The following is a 19,037-nucleotide window of genomic DNA, read 5'->3' on the forward strand; positions in this document are numbered from 1 at the left end:
AAATATAATTTCAAAATTTTTTTAAGAGACAGTGTAACTTCATGTTTTCAATGGGGCTAATTAAGTTTAATTAACCCTATTATTTACTAGTACTTATTAATGGGACATAAATTCGCAATGGGGATTGAATTTTCTATTTCCTATCTCATTTTATTTTATATTCTGTTTAATAGATATATATTATATGTATAAAAACGATATCATATATTTTATTTTAAAATAAATTATACGTATAACGTGCATATCAAATATGCAATCCGTTCCTAATGCGACGTTCTCTCCATAGAATTGTGGAATGAATGTTATTAAGCAATTGGTAAGCGGATGTATAGTCATTTAATTAATTAATGAAATTTACCCTCACCGACATGAAGTGGACGTGCCGGAGTGGTTATCGGGCATGACTAGAAATCATGTGGGCTCTGCCCGCGCAGGTTCGAATCCTGCCGTTCACGATCCTGTGTTTTTTTCTTTTCCATTTTGCCCTTTTTCTTAATAGTCTGGTGATTAAAGTTGAGGTCCATAAATAAATTTAAGGTCATTGATTCAATTTCATCAGATGTGTGGGTGTCTTTTTGCACTTTATGTGAGTTTATTATAATTTACTTCACAGTTCTTCATCGTATTGATGCGTTAATGCAACTAATGTATTGGTCAATTACTCGATATTTAAAACGTTAACGTAATTATATAATTATCATTTTTATAAAAAAAAAAACATATTACTTATTGAAAATAATTGCAACAAGCCATCAAAAATTCAAAATATGTCGAACACGTTATTTGGTCAAATCAGAATTCGTTAATATCTCAGTGCAATCTCAAACATGATGTCAGAAGCATATAAAACATGCACGTCATTATACAATATCAGTCCATTTTATGGGTAAAATATCATATGAAAAAACTACAAGTTAGCATCAATTGATCAACATGAATCTATAAAATATAAAAAAGAAATATATTTTCATTTATAAATAACAATTTGTAATATTGCTGCACCATTTTTTTGTGTGTCAATAATATCCTTAAATTGGTCTTTTTCCTTCCTTTCTTTCTTCTTGAAATATGATGTATAGGGATAGAAATGTCAAAAATCAATTTTAAAATGTTTACTGAAATGCCAATAAGCTTAGAAAAAAACTAATACATAAATTCCTACAAATATTTTTAAAAAGTGGTGAGTATGGTTGATTACTCGGGGATTGGATTTAAGTTGGTTCCTTCAAAAAAATTAAAAAGAGGGGCAGGGGGTTGATTGTGATGAGGTTGAAAAGACAAAATTGAATAAGATGAATAAATATGAGACAAATTTTTTTGGTTAAAGTCAGGTTTTAGGCTTGATTCCACTATTGATTCTCGATGCAAAAATGTCAATCATTTAAACAGATAAATTAGTTATGGCAATTTATACGATCTAACAATCTCACATTTTCTTATCGTTTTGTCAGCCAAGGAACATTTGTTAGCTAATTCTCTAATAATGAGTAATACTGAAACGTCCACAACATTTAATTCACTAACAGCATTAAGAAATAGAAAGGTCTAATTCTAACCGATAAATTTATACGAGTCTTTTATTTAAGTTCGACCATGCATTTTCCATAACATAATTAACTACTATAACATAATCAACTATGCTATGTCGCTACTAATTATTGAAGTAAACAAACAACTACGAATTTGCAAGTTCAATTAGCTACACAAAATTTTTTAACAATGAATAATTGGCCACATCATTCATAATCAGACTATTTGCAATGAAGCACATAGAATAAAATGAATACTTATTAAACAAAAGTGATAAATATAAATGAGATCTCACAATATTTGAGAATCAAGCAATCTTTTCAATTTGTTCAACATCATTCATTCTTTAGTAGGAAAAATTGCTATATTTCCTTCTTTTGCAGAGTTGACTGCAACATTAAGCGTGGGCACATCTAATCGAGTCTGTAAATCTAGCACAATTTTCTCCTTTGTTTAAGTGTGTTCAAATGCCATTTTTAGCTCAAATTTACCATATTTGCTTCCCTTTAAACCTTTTATGCTGAAGATGCAATAATATCATATGATTAGGAACATTTAACTTTTATAAGAAGACTTTATTATCATCAAAATGTGACAAATTATGTATTTATCAATACTTATAAGCTAAAAGCAACTTAGAGGTTGTTTCTAATTGCTCTGACTTTTTTTTTTAAATAAATTCAACTTCTGATTGAACTCTTTTACTCCCATCACAATAATCATAATTCAAATTCATCCTTTTTAGTTTATTCTTAAAATTACACATTTAAAGTTGATATTAAATTATTAAATAATTTAACACTAATAAAATTCACACTTTTACATATTTAGTACTTTCAAGTTTTTTATTTTATTTGTTATATTATCTAATAGTATTCCTCTATCTTATAAAAATATAAATTAAGTTGCTATGACTGATTAATTTTTTTGAATTAAATATTCAATTTTCTATTAGTTTCAATATTTTGATAATATATATGACAAATGCTTTAAAAAATTAAATATAAAATATATTACTTGAAATAACATTTATTGTTTTTTGGGAAAAAATAATTTTTGATGACAAAATACAAATACAAATATTAAGTAAAATAGTATCTTTTTTAAATACATGATGATAAAATGATCCTTAATTAATTAAGTTTGTTTTGAAAGTGTTTTTTCACCAAAAATTATTCAATTTAACTTTTACAATTTCATTATTTTTTCTCAAACACCATCTACTTTTAATTCTACTATAAATTATAATTTTATCTATAAGAATCAATTATCCAAAATCAGAATTTCTGCCAAATAAAATAATAATGCTTAAACAGACGTGAAAGTGGACGTGCCGGAGTGGTTATCGGGCATGACTAGAAATCATGTGGGCTCTGCCCGCGCAGGTTCGAATCCTGCCGTTCACGTTTTAACCTACGGCTTATCATTTTGCTGAGTGAGATAGATGATGCTAAATTCATTTAATTATGGGCATACCATTTAAATACCACTAACTGTACACCAATTACACAATAAATATATTATATTTAATATATGATTGGTTCAAATTCAACTGAGTTCAATCTGAACTAAAATTTCCCCCTTAATAAATATTTATTTGTTTCTCTCTCTTTCTTGCTATCAAACATAGGCAACTCGAGCACTATACGCTCTAAGGGAGGAGAGAATTTGTGGAGATTTTGTTGATAACATTTTTGCCTTAGTGACGACATTTAGACTAACTAAAGGACCAAAATTGTATCTTTTGCCTTGCGTTTTTTATGGCACATCATGAAATGTGGTAAGAAAAATAAAAAAAGTCAAATTAACTAATCACGTGCAAAGCATGTGATATTTTTTGATCAAGTTTTTAGCTTTTTTTTTTTAAATTTGAATTAAATATGTTATTAAAAAAAATTACAATCCTCAATTGCAAATTTTAAATTGAACAGGATTGAAAATTATGCCGATAACTTTTAGTTAGTGGAACAAAATTGCATTTTACCCTACATAATAATGGTCAAATTAATTCATGCCCCAATATTCACACCTGAAGAAAACGTTAAACATACATATGTGAAATTAATGAAATTGCTAAAAAGGAGTATCAAATAACAAGCCCGGCCAAAATGCATAATTAACATTGTTTGCGGATAACTAACATACGTAACTTTAAAAATCAAAGATATGTTGTTCACAAAAATAGTCCTCGCAAGTCAAATACAAGAACAAACAAGTCATAAATCAAACAAAGGGGCTTAAACTTCGCTTATCCCCTTCACAAACAAGAAATACAACTCTTGGAAACAACATCAAAGACAAAAATTCATAACAAAAATGGAAGAAAGTGTAGGGAAAAACAGGTAAGAATATGGACCAATATTGCTCCGAATTAAGTACCAAACATATGGAACAAAATTGGACTAGTTCACAACTATAGTCCCCTAGATCGATTCCTTTCCAACAACCCTTTCATGATCACCATTTTCTTGTGCTCCTCCGAGTCCAAGACGTCATTGTTTTCCAATGAGTCGACGGCCCTCCCCATCCGGCCCTGGCAGCCGGAGCCGATCAACAACCACGTCGAAGTGCAGGTCATTATGGCTAAAGCCTTCCCACAAAAAACTAAGGCAATCAAACAAGCCAAGAGCACGCACATTTCAAGAATATGGTTACATACACATGCCTTGCTCCCCACATGATCTTTCCTCATTGGTTTCTGACTGTTGATCATTGACGTCGGCGGACTCCTTTGTCTGAAATCAAGAGCCGCAGACCTTCTCACGCTCACTGCGGCTTCTTCCAGTCTAGAGTTGGCCGGTGAGGTCAAAGAGGCTCTCGGAGAAGACAGTACTGATGAGGAGTTCGTTCGCCGGCTTGATGAGGTTGATGAAAATAGTGAAGAACGAGTTGATGAAGCTGTCCGGAGACTGTTGTCGACGGGGGCCCAGAATGACGGGTATGATAGATTCTTCTTCATGGACCTGACGAGCTTTTTGCTTTTTAAATGTAAGCTGCTCGTCAGGCGATAGAAATCGTGCTTTGCGCTTTCACTCCGGGATCTCTTCAGCTGATCATTGGGGAAGATGATAATCGTGTTCATCAGTCAGTTTCTTGCCGTCTTTAATGCTTGAAAATGTAAATTAATTAACAATCCGCCTGTCGGAAATTATGATCCTTAATTACTTTGTTTACTAAATTAAGGTAAGTGGTGAAGTGGCGGTTGGTTGAAATTTGAATAAATGGGTTCAAGAATTAATAATAGGTAAGAAATCCATAAATATTCAAATTAACAAGACAGCAAAGAAATTTTTTGTCCAACTTCTTGATTTGAAGAAATCATGATCTTACCGGCGAGGCCTTGAAGAGAACGGCCTTGACGGCGACAGTAAAACTCTGGGAGTCCCTCTTCTTCAATCTCCGGCCACTCTGATCATCTCCATCTGATTCATGATCACCGTCGACGACCACCGGCTTAAAGCACGTGAACAGTTTGCTCCTTCCACGTTTCTTCGACGTGGGATCGACCGACATCATCATGGGAGTTTAGTTGATCAAATTAACGGCCGCATGCGCCGAAGTTTTGTGAGGAAAAAGAGGGATGGAGAAGCGGCGGAGAGAAACAACGATGAAAACGAAGAATTACGAGGAAAGGGCGGGTGGGAAATCAGAATATTCGAAGAGTGGCGGATATTAAGGGAGAAGGGGCGTCTCAGAAAACTAAGGAACGTGTTTGGTAGTGTGTGTGTGTGGCGTGTCAAGAGAGAGAGAGAGAGAGAGAGAGGAAGGAGGAGGAGGGCCGGCCGGCTTTGGCGCTCGTCAATATCTGATGCTGAGCAGGACATGAGAGGATTTTTTCTATTTTACCTTGTTTGGACACCAACTGTCGGATTTTGTCTAATTTTACTGTCGTCTCTCAAGTCAAGCCCTTTTTGGACTTGGGAATTTAAGGTGTTTTGCAAATATTCTTTTATGTGTCTTTGCATTTAGCAACAATTCATATGCACCACACATGGAATATTCTATGTATGCTTCTCTTTTTCCTTGTTTTTTAGAGGGATAATTATATTCTTTTTTTTCCTAAAATTTGGTGTAATTATATTTAAATTTTTTTATAATTCAAAAAATTAAATTTAATATCTCTAAAATTTGCTTTCGTTCGATAAATAAGTCCCTCTACAGATAAAATTCACTGAATTTGCTGAAATTATATTAAAAACTGAATGAAAATTTATATTTATTCTTAATTGACTTATTGTAGGTTAAACTATTTTTTCGCCTAAATTACCTTTATAACTGAAAAAATAATGCATGAAGACGTATGATAATAATTTGATTATAAAAAGATGTATCTCACTACAAGGAAATAGAATATTAGCGACAAAAAGCACAAAGTGACAATTTTAATGTTGTCATTAATTATACATATTTAATGACAAGAATGTTAATTTTGTCACAATAAAAAAATTCATGATTTTAATAATCGTTATTGTTTAATAAAAATTATTATTAACATGAATTAATGATAAAAATGTGCACAAAGTCATTGAATACAATTAGTGACTCATGTATGATAACGATCTAATGTCACCAAATAATAGTTGTCACTAATTGTTATTAGTGACAATTTTATACGCATCATATAGTGACAATATAAAAATTATTGTCACTTAATATGTGCTATTAATGATAATTAACACTTGATAGTTTGTCACCAATATCATATTTTTTTAAGTATCTAACTTGCAATAAATTAGTAATAAGTCAATTGTGGGAGGTAAATATAGATTATTTTTTTTCCGAGTTTTTTTTCAGTTACAGCAACTTCTGTAAATTTTGACAATGAATGAATTTATTTATTAGACGAAAGCAAACCCCAGGAATGTTAGATCTAATTTTTCAAAATACAAGATGTTTAGGTGTAATTACACCGAATTTAGGGGTAGAGAATGTAATTATCCCTTTTTTTATGTGGTTACACTAGAGAAATTTTAATATTTGATTATGACTAGTTGAATTACATAATTAAAAGTAAATAATCGTAATAAATAGTCATTGGTTACAGCCACGCAATGACTGTTATCTTCATTTTCTCGTGTGTGGCTAAAATATTTGTTATGACTCATAATCATGACAAAAATAATTTTTATGATGGATGATCTAAAATTTTTATATTAATTTTTATTTAATCATAATTAATAATAATTATTTACTATAATTTTAGTAATTTGCAAATAGTAATTTTTTTTCTAATGTTATGCATTTTGGACCGATTTCGCCGACTTCTACTCTAATATTACATCCAACTGACCCACTGCGCCTCTAGCTCGGCACTGACTTGGAAGACAAGTCCGGTTACAAGTCAAATGTTGGTCCTGGGAAAAAAAAAATTGTCATTGGTAAAATTAAAATTCTAAAATATTTAATGGGTATTCTGATATATAAATAATTGACGAGTAACCTTTTATTATAATTATGTAAATTTATCATTGTAGAAATCGATATTGAGCACATTGTGGAGTTAGAGAATTCTTTAAATTCCATAAACTTTCTGTTTTACAATTATTATATATATATATATATATTCTGTATATATTCACGATTGTTTTTTAAAAAAGCTTCTTAACAAAATGATTGCTATTAAGATCGTTTGTTGAGTAAATTTATTTTTTTAAAAAAATGTATGTTTATTCATATAATAAGATACTATATAAAAAAAAATTGTAAGTTCATTCATTTTTAATCCTGTATTTATAGGGGTGTATCACTTTTAGTCTTTCTTTTTTTGGATAAACACATTTTATTCTTTAAATATAATGATGTTAACAAATTTAGTCATAATAATATGTGCTAAATAAATTTAGTCGTGTAATTAAACATATCAGTATATCTAGTCCTATATTTTTTTTTAAAATAGTTGATCGACCGTTCAAATCGCCGACCCGTTTAGGTGAAATCAGAAGAAACTAATTAGGTGGCAAAAATCGCTATATCCGTGGTTTGACCGCTGAACCGCTTGAACCGGTGATGGGTCAAGCGGTTCGGACGGTTTGTCTTTTTGTAGCTTGATTTCTTTTTTTTTTCGTCGAAAGAGGATTTTGGCTTCACTTTTATTATTCAAACTTTGATATATTTATTTTGTGCAATACTGCTTGTATTTGAATTTTTTTATTTTTAAATTTATTTTATTATATGATATATCATATTGAATATTAATATTAAAGAAAAAGAGTGAAATGCAAAAAAAAAAAAAAGAAGAGATTTTTAAGTATATTAATATTATTTGTTATTTATAACATAAATATGACGTCATCGATCCGATCACAACTAACCCATCAATCGAAAATGATCCATTTATTTTTTTTGATTCGACAAACAATCTCGATCTCAAAACATTGAATAGGATGCGACGATAATTAACCAATGGCACTTTGGAGCTAGGTTAGTAACTTTTAAGTCTGATGGGTCATTGTGTCATAGGTACATATATGTCGAACGAAATAAAAGATGTTGTATGATTTAGAATTAAAAAAAATCTAATCTGCATTAATATGTGAGCTTTTTACCTGAGCCGAAGCATCCAATTTTTTCTTCTTCTTTTTACTACAATTTGTAATATAAATATATGGAATCTAACTTACTAAATTAGAAAAAATAGCAATTTCAGTACATTTCAAACCAATACCTTTTGAATAAATATACATTCACCAGAAATATTGGTATCATTTATAAAAATCATTCATACTTTTTAAAAAATTATACATACACTCTAAAAAGCGTAAAAATCATTACACGACTCACCCATTTAAAAAAAAAAAAAATACAATTAAAACATATTGAATTATTTGTTGCGATAAAGACAAAAGCAAATAAGTAGACTGCATCTGAATTGATGGATTTAGATACATGGTTTTCAAATCCCTAGTCATACTCGTTTGAATTTGTTTGAATACTTTTAAATTCAAAGAATTATAAATCTTTCACTTTTAAATTTGAACTATATTCTGTTTAATATTAAGGTTGTATTTGGATTGAAGGATTTCAAATCCTTAATAACAAATCATCTGATTTTGTTTGAATAATTTTAATTAAAAGATTTTAAATACTTTAAATCTAATTGTGAACTATATTTTATTGAAATATTGATGGATTTTATTTTATTTTTAATTGGAGTTATTTAAAGTCGTTCCTTCAAATTCAAATTTATCAATCCAAATGCGCTCTAATAAAATTCAAATACTTTTAATATAGAGTTATTTTAAATTATTTTTTTAAATGAGTCGTTCAAATTCAATTCCATCGATCCAAATGTAAAATTAACGTAGTTTTTGATTATTTATTAAAATAATTAAAAAGAATAAAAAGAAGAAAATTCTACCCCCTCGAGCCCTGCAATTGTCTTTCTGGAGTCACATTGAAGTCGCTGTTTAAATGAAAACGCGACTTCCAGTGGCCGCCTTCCCCTCTATGAGCACACCCATCATCATAGTTCATAAGAAGGTGAGAATACTCACAACGAAGACTAGAAAACGACGCCAAAGGCGATTCCATTGCCGAGACTTAGGGCAAAGAATATATTCGCCTATACATACAGATACAGGCACTCGATTCTACGCCATTTTCTCGCCTCTTTCTCGCTCTAGGGACTTTGGTTTGGGCTGCTTGTGGAGGGAGGAATTCTAGTCGAGTGACTTCTTTTATTAGGAAAGAAAAGGTCCATGGAGCTGCTGCGATCGAATCTCTCGCGGGTTCGGATTCCAGAGCCTACCAATCGCATCTACAAGGAGGAGTGCTGCATTTCGTTTGATACTCCGGTATTTGTTTGCTCTGAATTTTACTCGCTATTGTTTTGTTGTGATTATGTATATGTGAACTGTGTGTATTATTTGAAGGCATGGATAACTTGTTTGCTGCCGTTTCTGTAATATTTTCTCGCGTTGGGTGTCAATTCTTTTTTGTGGCTAGTTGTTGCTTCATTAAGAATTAGGGTTTATCAAATGTTTTGAGTTGTCGTTTGGCGCCCGAGTTTAGAGCTGCGGCCAGAACACTTTTGTGTGGCATCTTTGCTCGTTTGATATGCTTGACTTTATCTTGTATTAGCGCGTTGTGCGGTGGAGGAGTTTGTAAAAGCATCTGTTAATGGGAAGGTGCGGATGAGCTGAAATGTGTAATGGGCGCCTCTGCCCTGAGTTGCCTTGTACTGTATAAGGTGTTATGCTCATTTTTCCTGTAAATTCTTTAACCATAATGCTTTTTCCATTTATTTTTTCTTTTTCACAGAAATCAGAGGGTGGTCTGTTTGTGGACATGAATTCATTTCTCGCATTCGGCAAGGACTTCGTGCATTGGAACTATGAGAAGACTGGAAACCCTGTTTATCTGCACATCAAAGAGACCCAAAAGCTAGTTTCTGAAGATAGGCCATCAAAGAAACCAACACTTCTAGCTATAGGTACTGAGAGTTAAAGTGCAGTGCTTTTATTTTAAGTGCAAGTCCTTCACCATTGAAGTGTTCAATGGCTCTACTTGTAATACCATGCAGCCCCATGATTTAAACGCTTAAGAGGCCCTAAGTATGTAATTAATTATTTGGTATTTGTTGAGGATTGATGCTTTTGGACTGAGTGATCTGATGTGTCCGATAGTGATAATGGAGAGATGGTATTCTTTCACATCATATGCATGGCAAGAAAAGGAAAGAAAAACGAAACAATATTTAAAGGAAGAGATAATTTAGGTGCTGATTTATTTTGTTTTTAGATATAGGGCATGCATATAGTTTAGGATAAGGCTCTTTTAACCTGTTTGGCTAAGGAATTGGGATTAGCTCCACTTGTTGCCCATTCTCTTGTATTCCTATCAGATGCTTCAAGTGCTACATTTTTTGTGGATTCTTGATAGTTCTTTGCTAGTCTCATTCATTGGAGTACCATGATGGTACTATATCTAGAAGTAGATTCCTGTGTATAGTTCTATAGTTCTCTGTAAATCATATTTTTTTTTTGTTTGTAGGTGTTGAAGGAGGATTTGATAACAATGACCCAGTGTATGAGCAGAGCTATGAAATTGTAATTTTACCAGATTACGTTACCCTTCCTTTTCCATGGGTAGAGTTGCCAGAAAAGGTACTTTCTCCGACTTTTAATTGAATTTGTTATATTATATATTTTGCATGCATGTATTATATAGGTAACTCAGTGGGTGTATGTTCACTTGCTAAATGTTTTCTTTTTTGGCTTGTTACATTTTCGCTGTACTTGCAGGTTAGATTAGCAGTTGATGCTATCATTATGAGTGTGGGTGTGGAGAAGAAAGAGCAAGTTGCTGCCTGGACTGCCGATACAAAAATCATAAGCAAACATGCCATGGAATTAAAACAGCTTGACAATGGGGTCATTGTTCCTCCATCTGGCTGGAAGTGTGAAAAGTGTGAGAAGACTGACAACCTTTGGTTAAATTTAACAGATGGATCAATCCTCTGTGGTAGAAGAAATTGGGATGGAAGTGGGGGCAACGACCATGCAGTTAACCATTACAATGTGACCAAATATCCTCTTGCTGTAAAACTTGGAACAATAACTGCTGACTTAGAGGCAGCAGGTAACGCCTGTTTTCTCTCTGTTATTTATATCGTGCTTGCAATTCGTCATTCTTTTACAGCTCTCATGCTTGCAAACTTCAAGTATAGATAGTGACTGTATTTCGAACTTATCTGCTTTTTGAGTTACACAGGTCAGTGGCATATAGAATCTAGTATGACTGACTTCAAGTGACCTGTTTTAGGGCGTGTTACGCATTTTGATGGGTATTATTTAGCAAAATTTGATACAGAAATTGGGAACAACTGTTCTGTTTCAATTTCCTTACCTTGCATTTGTCTTTAATGTCACTGTATTTGGATCTGTAGGTGGGAGGTAATTTTGTTGGAATTAGTAGTCAGTCTGATTTTTCCCTTCCAAGTGATGCTCTTTTTCATTCAACCTCATTCTTTTCCTCCTTTATTTCAGTTAGTATCATAAGATTCAAATTAAGAATGTGGATGGAGGAGCGAGAGTTGGTTATCTAGTTGATGTGGTATATATTGAAGACAAACCATTATGATGACACATAGACATTGAAGACAAACCATTATGATGGCACATAGAATTCGATACTGCCATTATTTGTTTGACCAATGTTAGTTTGCTTGGTATTTGGTAAATTAGTTGTCTTAGATTTAGTTACTTAACTTCTGTTTGGCGTTCATGTTAGCAATATCAACAAGTTAGCATAAATATTGGTAATTTAAGGGTAAATTACAACTACCTCTCTTGAGTTTTTTGCATAATTATGAATGCCCCTCATTACAATGAAAGTTACAAAGAGCCCCCCAAATGGAAAATAATTATGTAGCCTCTAAACGGTGAAGTGGACATTACTATTTTACCCTTGCTGAATTTTAAAAAAATATTTGGAAAAATGTAAAAAAATTTAAGGGTGGGTAAAATAAATAATTTAAAGGGAATAATAGTTCATAAAAATATGTTAGAAAATTATAAAATATATGAAATTATAATTTATAATACAAAAGGGCATCTTGGTCCATTCACTACTAAAATTGGATAAAACCCTAACGGAGGCTAACGGAATGGGCTCATCGTTAGATGGACATTAAAATCAGGTGGAGTATTTGTAATTTCTCAAACAACAAATGAGGTATTTGTAATTATGCAAACCTTAGGGGGTGGTTGTAATTTACCCTAATTTAAGATGTGGTTAAGAAGTTGAACATCAGAACTCTAGTCTGTGGCCTATTTTTCTGAGTTAATTGCCTTTGTTACTTTTTCATATATAATCATGAAGTTCAAACTTTGGCAGCTCAGATGTTTACTCTTATGACGAGGATGCAAGTGTTGTTGACCCACTTCTAGCACAGCATTTGCAACACTTTGGTATTGACTTTTCATCCTTGCAAAAGGTAAGAGGCTGGAAATTCATGCATATAACATGTCCTATTGTTGGTGCAAAGTGGGTACTACAGTGCATGCAGAATTTAGCAGTTGTTGGAGCAGAAGGATACGAGTAAACATGATTTGCCAACTTTATATCAAGAAAAGCTATTTGTCTGAGAGTGCAGTCTCTTAGTTCCTTTTTCTAGTGACTGTATTCCTAGCACAATCCAAAGAAGTGTAGAACACAGCCATTTACTTTCTTTACATAGTGGTTTCTAATTCTGAACACACTTTCTAACCTTTCTGGTCCATGGGATGTCTCAAATAAAATTTATTTATTTTTGGTTGGTATTCCTTATCAATTTTTTCGTCGTCTTCATCATCATCATCATCATTGTATTTTACTACTTCATAGCTTCCTATGTTGTTAAAATTGTAACCACTTGTGGAATTGGTCTTGGTAACATATTAGACTGAAATGACAACGGCTGAGAGAGAACTTGATCAGAACACCAATTTCGACTGGAACCGCATTCAAGAGAGTGGACAGGAAGTTGAGCCACTGTTTGGACCAGGTTACACAGGACTTGTTAATCTTGGCAACAGGTTTTGTTAATATTTGTGCTAATAAAACTGCATTCTCATATCATTACTGGTATCTTCTTTCCTAATTGTTTGCTTTGCAGTTGTTACTTGGCTGCAACTATGCAAGTCGTGTTCTCCACACGTGGCTTCTGTTCACGGTCAGTTACTGCACTGTGGTTTCGGATAGTAATCGACTTTTGACATGAATTGAGCTATCTGTTACATGGGTTCTTAAGGATTTATGGTTTCTTTGTGATTTTCTTCCTAGATACTACTTGGATCAAGGCTTGAAGGTGGCTTTTGATACAGCTCCAGCTGATCCAACTGTAGATCTAAATACACAACTGTAAGTAACTTTTTTTTTGAAAAAAATTGAAAAGATTATTTTTAGTGTTCCCTTCTGAGTTTAGAATTTGACACCAGGGGCTCTTGCAATTATTATGATTAACCTCTTTTCAATCTTTTGCACATTATTCATGGACGACTGGGAATCAAAGGAACGTATAAATGATAATGCTGGATGTTAGTAGTGGTAATAAGTCTTCTCTGCTTGTATGAGGCTGCAAAAAGCGGGAACTTTTCAAGCACAGTACTGATGGAGAAGTAGTGCTGTAAATAATGGTGTAGTTGAGTTCATATATCTTCGTTGAAGGGTTGTGCATGTCTTTACAAATGCTACAAATGGCCCAAAATCCTACATGCTTAGCTCCATATTGATCCCAAAGCACATTTGAACACAATGACGGAGATCCAAAAGATTGGGAGATTTCTCTCTTGTAACTATTGGAATAGGAACTACCCACTTTGTTATGATGGAGAATACGCTGAACATCGGCAGAGAAATGATTGCTTTATGTCAAATGATGAACTTCTTTATGTGGAACTTTGTCTTACCCACTGTTGTAGCTTGACATCTAATAGATGTTTGGTCTGCTTCATTTTGTAATGAATTTTTAATAATATGATATTTGTATTGATGATATTTTTCATAAAATTACAAAAGAAGTTTGAGAATTAACGAGTCTGGAGAACTTGAATATTGAGTGAAGATCTGGATCAGCCAGACAAAACAATTTTTTATGGTTTAATAATCCTGGAAGGTGACTTTGAATAGAGGGCATCAGTTGGAGTTAGGTGATGAGGAAATCTTGATTTTAGAAATTGAGTGTATTTTCCTTCTTTAGCTTCACAAATGGATTAGTCCATGCACAAATTTTATCTGTGCTTTTGGATTTAGGATGGGGGTGGGTCTAGTTGGAAGTAAGAGATGATCATAGATAGGATCTAATACAGAATGCCACATTGACTTGGTTCCTGGCACAAGGAAGTTCTAGTGATGACATAGCAGGACTTTACTATAGGAAAAGAATATTGGGAGGGAATGTGATTATTGTTGGTTGTTGTTTTCACTTGTGAATTCATGTAGTACCTCTCTGACATAAAAGTTTCTTCTCTTTCTTTTGGTTACACAGAATGTGCTTACTTAGTGTTCTGCATTTCTTGGTGATTCCTTGAACTGTTATCTGCTTTGATGATGTGTTGAACATCCTTCATGTCTCGTCGTAGTTGTCAATTAAATATTTTATTTAGTTTAGTGCACTGGAGACTGGTGATTGTAAAACTATATATCTTGCTTTACTTTTTTTACACTGTTGCAGCCATTTATTGAATAAAGCATCATTTTTTTATGCAGAACGAAACTAGCTCATGGATTGCTTTCTGGTAAATATTCCATTCCGGCCGCAAAGGTATGTTCATTTCCTTCTCTTTACTTCTGCTTTATGGATTCCTCTGTTCTGCTGATAGAAACTACCTTTTTCCCCTCATTCAGAAAGATGATGGAGATGCGTCACAGACTACTCTAACTGCTGTGAGTACCTGTTTGGTTTGGCATCCACTTTATTAATGTGTATCTTTACTTCTGGATCTTCTCAAATTATCAAAGTATTAGTGGTCTATAAGGGAGCTTTTTAAGAAAAGAATATACAGTTGTAACACTGAAGTAGTTCAAAGAATTGATGTTTTAAGGTTTTCACTACAGTGTTATATAAAGGGCATTTGGCTCTCTAATCCTGAGTGTTTGACTGGCTCCAACTTTCAGAAACAAGAAGGAATCCCTCCTCGAATGTTCAAGTCCGTAATTGCTGCAAAACATCCTGAATTTTCAACTATGAGACAACAGGTATGCTTACATGGTTGGATTGTTATTAATAAATAAATCCTTTTTGAAATGACAGCACTGTTAGTACACAACTTGGTTAAGTTGATCTTGCAACTTTTACTGACATTTTGTGAATGATGTGTTAGTACCTCGTTGTTCTACAACTTTATAGAAACTGTGAGTTGCCTGGAAAGTGTGAAATAGTTGCACTCTGGATCAGTTGAGCAGGAGTAAACATGTAGTAGAATCACTATTATGTTTGTCCTTGTTGTCTGACAATTTCATTATGAGATGTCGCATAAGATGGGAATTCTGTTTTACCTTTAAAAGCTCAATTTTTATTCTTCACTTTCTACAGTTGTATCATATATAATTGCTGCATGTTTACTATTGTTGATTGACAAGAAAGTCTAATATAGGATGCTTTGGAGTTCTTCCTGCATCTTATTGATCAAGTTGAGCGGAACAACTCAGGGAATCCCAACTTTGATCCTGCAAGGAGTTTCAAGTTTGGCATTGAAGAGCGATTGCAATGTTCCTCAGGCAAAGTTGCGTATAACAAAAGATATGACTATATTCTTTCACTAAATATTCCACTCCACAAAGCTACAAACAAAAGTGAGTTCACTTCATTATTCCAAGCTTGATGTTATTACATCGTCTCAATTGTGAATCCTTTAATCTTAAAACCACATTTTTCTTGATATATCAGAAGAATTAGAGGATTTCCAAAAGTTGAAAGCTGAGAAGAATGCAAGGGGGGAGGAACTGTGAGTTAAAACTGTCCTATTCTTGTATGCATTCAGCTTGTTTCGTGCCTTACTATATATGTCTTCTGTTGTAGGTCTTCGAATGAAATTGTTCGCCCAAGGGTACCATTGATGGACTGCTTGGATTGTTTTTCTGCGCCTGAGGAGTTGCATGATTTTTATAGCACCGCATTAAATGCCAAGACAACTGCGATCAAGTGAGTTTTCTCCTTCCCATCATGTGACCTCCCAAGGAAAAGAAGGAACTTGGTTTTTGCATCTGCTATCCTCTGTTCCTCTCTGGCTTATCCTCAAATGCACGCAGCGTTTGTACTGTTCGCACATATGCTGAACAAGATGAAAAGATGAAGTAACTCTAGGCTGAGTATTTGGCTTTTGTTTATATTCCACATCTAATGTATACTTACTTTGTATTTGCAGAACTGCTGGTCTGACTTCATTTCCCAATTATCTGGTATTGCATATGAGAAAATTCGTCCTGGAGGCAGGCTGGGTCCCAAAAAAACTTGGTGTGTTCTCATGTAGCTTTAATTACTATTCATTTTTTAGCAATTTTGTGGAATTTACTTATGATGATAGTTAGTTTTGATTTGTCTGGGTTGGTGTTGTAGACGTCTATATTGATGTTCCTGATACCATAGACATCAGTAATATGCGCAGCAAAGGTCTTCAACCTGGGGAAGAATTGTTACCTGATTGCGGTATGTACTCTTTTAGAACTGCCCCTTCTGTATGCTTAACTCTTCATTTGTATTTTTATTCTTTTAATATTGTTTAAATCTTAATGATTTTAGACGTGTAAAGAAGATTTGTTGATTTTTTTAGACATTGACCCGATATAAGAAATTTCACATGTGTCAATTTGCTTTCTGATGCGTATTACTCATCATACTTATTGTCATGTCTCCTGTTATGCATTGTCAAGCTGGTAAAAATGTTGTGTCAGAGGATCCTTTTCAGCTCTACTTATCTGAAATGCTTTTTGATTTTCATGGATCTTTCTGAAGTTGATTGTGCATGTGATATGTATCATCCAGTAGTCCTAGTGGATCGCTTTGAAATGAAAAACAGAGTGTCAATAACCTTTCCGAGTGGACCCATCTTGGGGAAACCTTATTTTTGCATGGTGAATGTAATCCTTAATTAGCTGATGTTTCCTGATTCCAGCCTTTGAAGTTGTCTTACAGCTTTCAAGTTTATGGAATGGTTACATGGTTATCATCCTCATAATGTATCTTAATGAAAAACTGCAAAGGGTGACACGACTTATTAATTTTCTACCTTTCTATGTTTATTTCCTCTGCCCCAGCATGCCGTATAGATTGCTGTTTTATATTTCCTGTCTGTATGTCCAGCTGCTGAGGATGATGGATTAAATGCCAATGAGGATATTGTTGCCCAACTTGTGTCAATGGGATTTCAATATCTTCATTGTCAAAAGGCTGCTATCAGCACCTCCAATGCTGGAGTGGAAGAAGCAATGAATTGGTTACTTAACCATATGAATGATCCAGGTATTCCACATCAGGATTAGCCTTGCTGAGACCAGTTTATGTAAGTTATTAGTTTCTCTTAGTTTTTGTACTCAAGTGCATTATACTTAATCTTTTCCCAGATATCGATGAGCCTATTGGAAAAGCGCAAAAGAGTGCTCCTTATATTGATCCATCAAAGGTTGATACGTTAATATCATTTGGTTTTGATGAAGAAGTTGCACGGAAGGCTCTGCAGGCATCGGTAAAATACTTTATACCAGACTGTTTTGATTTTTCTGATTCTTTGAGTGAACTATTACAGGTTAAACGAATTGCTGAAGTTATAATACAAGTACTTTGTTGTTTACAGGGTGGTGACATTGAGAAAGCCACGGAATGGATATTTAATCCTCCCTCTGGTATTACAAACATGGATACTACACCTAGTAGTAGTGGCACGGAGGTTGATGCTGCTCTGCCTGATGGACAAGGAAGTTAGTTCTTCGTATTCCTTCTTTACAAACTCCTTATGTCCTAGACATTATTGAAATGCTTTTTCTTTCCATATCTGGAGCATGTAAAAAACTTCGGTTTGTGGATCTAGAAAAGGCAGGTGAGGGAACTTGGATATTCACCGAATATCTTGTAGATTTTTGTCTACGCTTGAAAGGACATTAATTTTCCTTCTTTTTTCCCGAGTGTTTCCCCCTCCCTGTATAAGAAAAAGAAAGGTTTTCAGGGATGTGGAGTGAGTGGATATTTGGTGTTTTGAATATACTTTGGTTATGTGGTGGTGGATCGTAATCATGTTTGATATAATTTTGGGGATGGAACTTTGTGCTGCCTGATAGTGGACATTATAGCATTTGTTTTAAGGCTTATCTGTTGCCTCTTCAGGATACCGGCTTATTGGATTAGTGAGCCACATTGGCACATCCACGCACTGCGGGCATTACGTTGCTCATATCTACAAAGATGGTAGGTGGGTGATTTTCAACGATGATAAAGTTGGTGTTTCCAAGAACCCACCGATCGACATGGGATACTTGTACTTCTTTGAGAGAATTGATGGTTGATTACTTGAGGCGCAGCTGCTGAAGAATTAGCCAGGGAAATGGTTGAAAACATGCTTCAAGCAAACCTTTGAATCTGTAGGCCACGCTCGTTTTCTTGAGTGATTTTGAAGTCCAGGCTTGAGGTGTGAGTAAAGCTTCTCATAATTCTCGACCCATTACAGTTTCTCTGCAAGAGACATGAGCGATCATATACCAATATTTATGTTTTGTTCTTCTGTGAAACTTAACTTGGTCAATATCTTTTGTGATTATATTCTGATACATGGGGGATATGAACTCAGGTGTTCTCCCCATATCAAATTTAGGAATTGTGACATATTTTATCTTCGTCTGTTGGCTCTATTTGTTAGTAAAACTCTAATAGGGATGGCAGGGCTGTTGGAAGGTTTGACAACTTGAAATTGATTAGTTCTCCAGTTGTGGAGTGGAAAGCTTCCAACGAACAAATTTCAATGTTGGTTTATAGTTTGTTTTGCGTTTTTTTAATCACCTTGTGAGCCGACTTTAATTAGGTACATGTGCCTTCTAAA

At 33.8% G+C, this 19,037-nt stretch overlaps 2 protein-coding genes and 2 non-coding genes across 5 annotated transcripts; 3 read left to right on the forward strand and 1 right to left on the reverse strand.

Moving 5' to 3' along the window:
• Positions 1 to 373: 373 nt before the first annotated feature.
• Positions 374 to 455, forward strand: TRNAS-AGA (transfer RNA serine (anticodon AGA)). The gene has a single exon. It is a non-coding gene; the product is annotated as a tRNA-Ser (tRNA).
• Positions 456 to 2,854: 2,399 nt separating this feature from the next.
• Positions 2,855 to 2,936, forward strand: TRNAS-AGA (transfer RNA serine (anticodon AGA)). The gene has a single exon. It is a non-coding gene; the product is annotated as a tRNA-Ser (tRNA).
• A 761-nt stretch (positions 2,937 to 3,697) lies between these two features.
• Positions 3,698 to 5,306, reverse strand: LOC105176778 (uncharacterized). 2 transcript variants are annotated; one of them, XM_088877256.1, is made up of 2 exons: positions 4,861 to 5,306; positions 3,698 to 4,579 (listed from the first exon to the last, which is right to left on the reverse strand). In XM_088877256.1, the coding sequence occupies exons 1-2, from the start codon at positions 5,047 to 5,049 to the stop codon at positions 3,944 to 3,946; spliced, it is 825 nt and encodes a 274-aa protein (XP_088733382.1). In that variant the 5' UTR covers positions 5,050 to 5,306; the 3' UTR covers positions 3,698 to 3,943. The 2 variants fall into 2 exon arrangements, with proteins under 2 accessions (XP_088733382.1, XP_088733383.1); XM_088877257.1 differs by having other exon boundaries at positions 3,698 to 4,668.
• Positions 5,307 to 8,994: 3,688 nt separating this feature from the next.
• Positions 8,995 to 18,954, forward strand: UBP14 (ubiquitin-specific protease 14). The gene is made up of 20 exons (XM_011099658.3): positions 8,995 to 9,323; positions 9,790 to 9,961; positions 10,522 to 10,634; positions 10,773 to 11,109; positions 12,372 to 12,466; positions 12,913 to 13,046; positions 13,127 to 13,183; positions 13,294 to 13,371; positions 14,719 to 14,773; positions 14,857 to 14,895; positions 15,127 to 15,207; positions 15,606 to 15,804; positions 15,899 to 15,956; positions 16,031 to 16,153; positions 16,377 to 16,465; positions 16,568 to 16,657; positions 17,312 to 17,470; positions 17,572 to 17,693; positions 17,802 to 17,925; positions 18,329 to 18,954. Exons 1-20 carry the CDS (start codon positions 9,228 to 9,230, stop codon positions 18,505 to 18,507), a joined length of 2,400 nt encoding a protein of 799 aa, XP_011097960.1. The 5' UTR covers positions 8,995 to 9,227; the 3' UTR covers positions 18,508 to 18,954.
• The last annotated feature ends 83 nt before the right edge of the window (positions 18,955 to 19,037 follow it).

Source organism: Sesamum indicum, linkage group LG13, assembly GCF_026168435.1.
Source record: "Sesamum indicum cultivar Baizhima isolate 11 linkage group LG13, ASM2616843v1, whole genome shotgun sequence".
Taxonomy (NCBI): Eukaryota; Viridiplantae; Streptophyta; class Magnoliopsida; order Lamiales; family Pedaliaceae; genus Sesamum; species Sesamum indicum.

What these genes read in the sequence shown, in the direction of transcription:
- LOC105176778 (XM_088877256.1), bottom strand. Translation starts at nt 5,049, where the DNA reads ATGATGATGTCGGTCGATCCCACGTCGAAGAAACGTGGAAGGAGCAAA. An exon ending in TTCTCTTCAAGGCCTCGCCG is followed by an intron (nt 4,580 to 4,860) that starts GTAAGATCATGA and finishes CCCAATGATCAG; the next exon opens with CTGAAGAGATCCCGGAGTGA.
- UBP14 (XM_011099658.3), top strand. Translation starts at nt 9,228, where the DNA reads ATGGAGCTGCTGCGATCGAATCTCTCGCGGGTTCGGATTCCAGAGCCT. An exon ending in CACAGACTACTCTAACTGCT is followed by an intron (nt 14,896 to 15,126) that starts GTGAGTACCTGT and finishes TCCAACTTTCAG; the next exon opens with AAACAAGAAGGAATCCCTCC. An exon ending in CCACAAAGCTACAAACAAAA is followed by an intron (nt 15,805 to 15,898) that starts GTGAGTTCACTT and finishes TTGATATATCAG; the next exon opens with AAGAATTAGAGGATTTCCAA.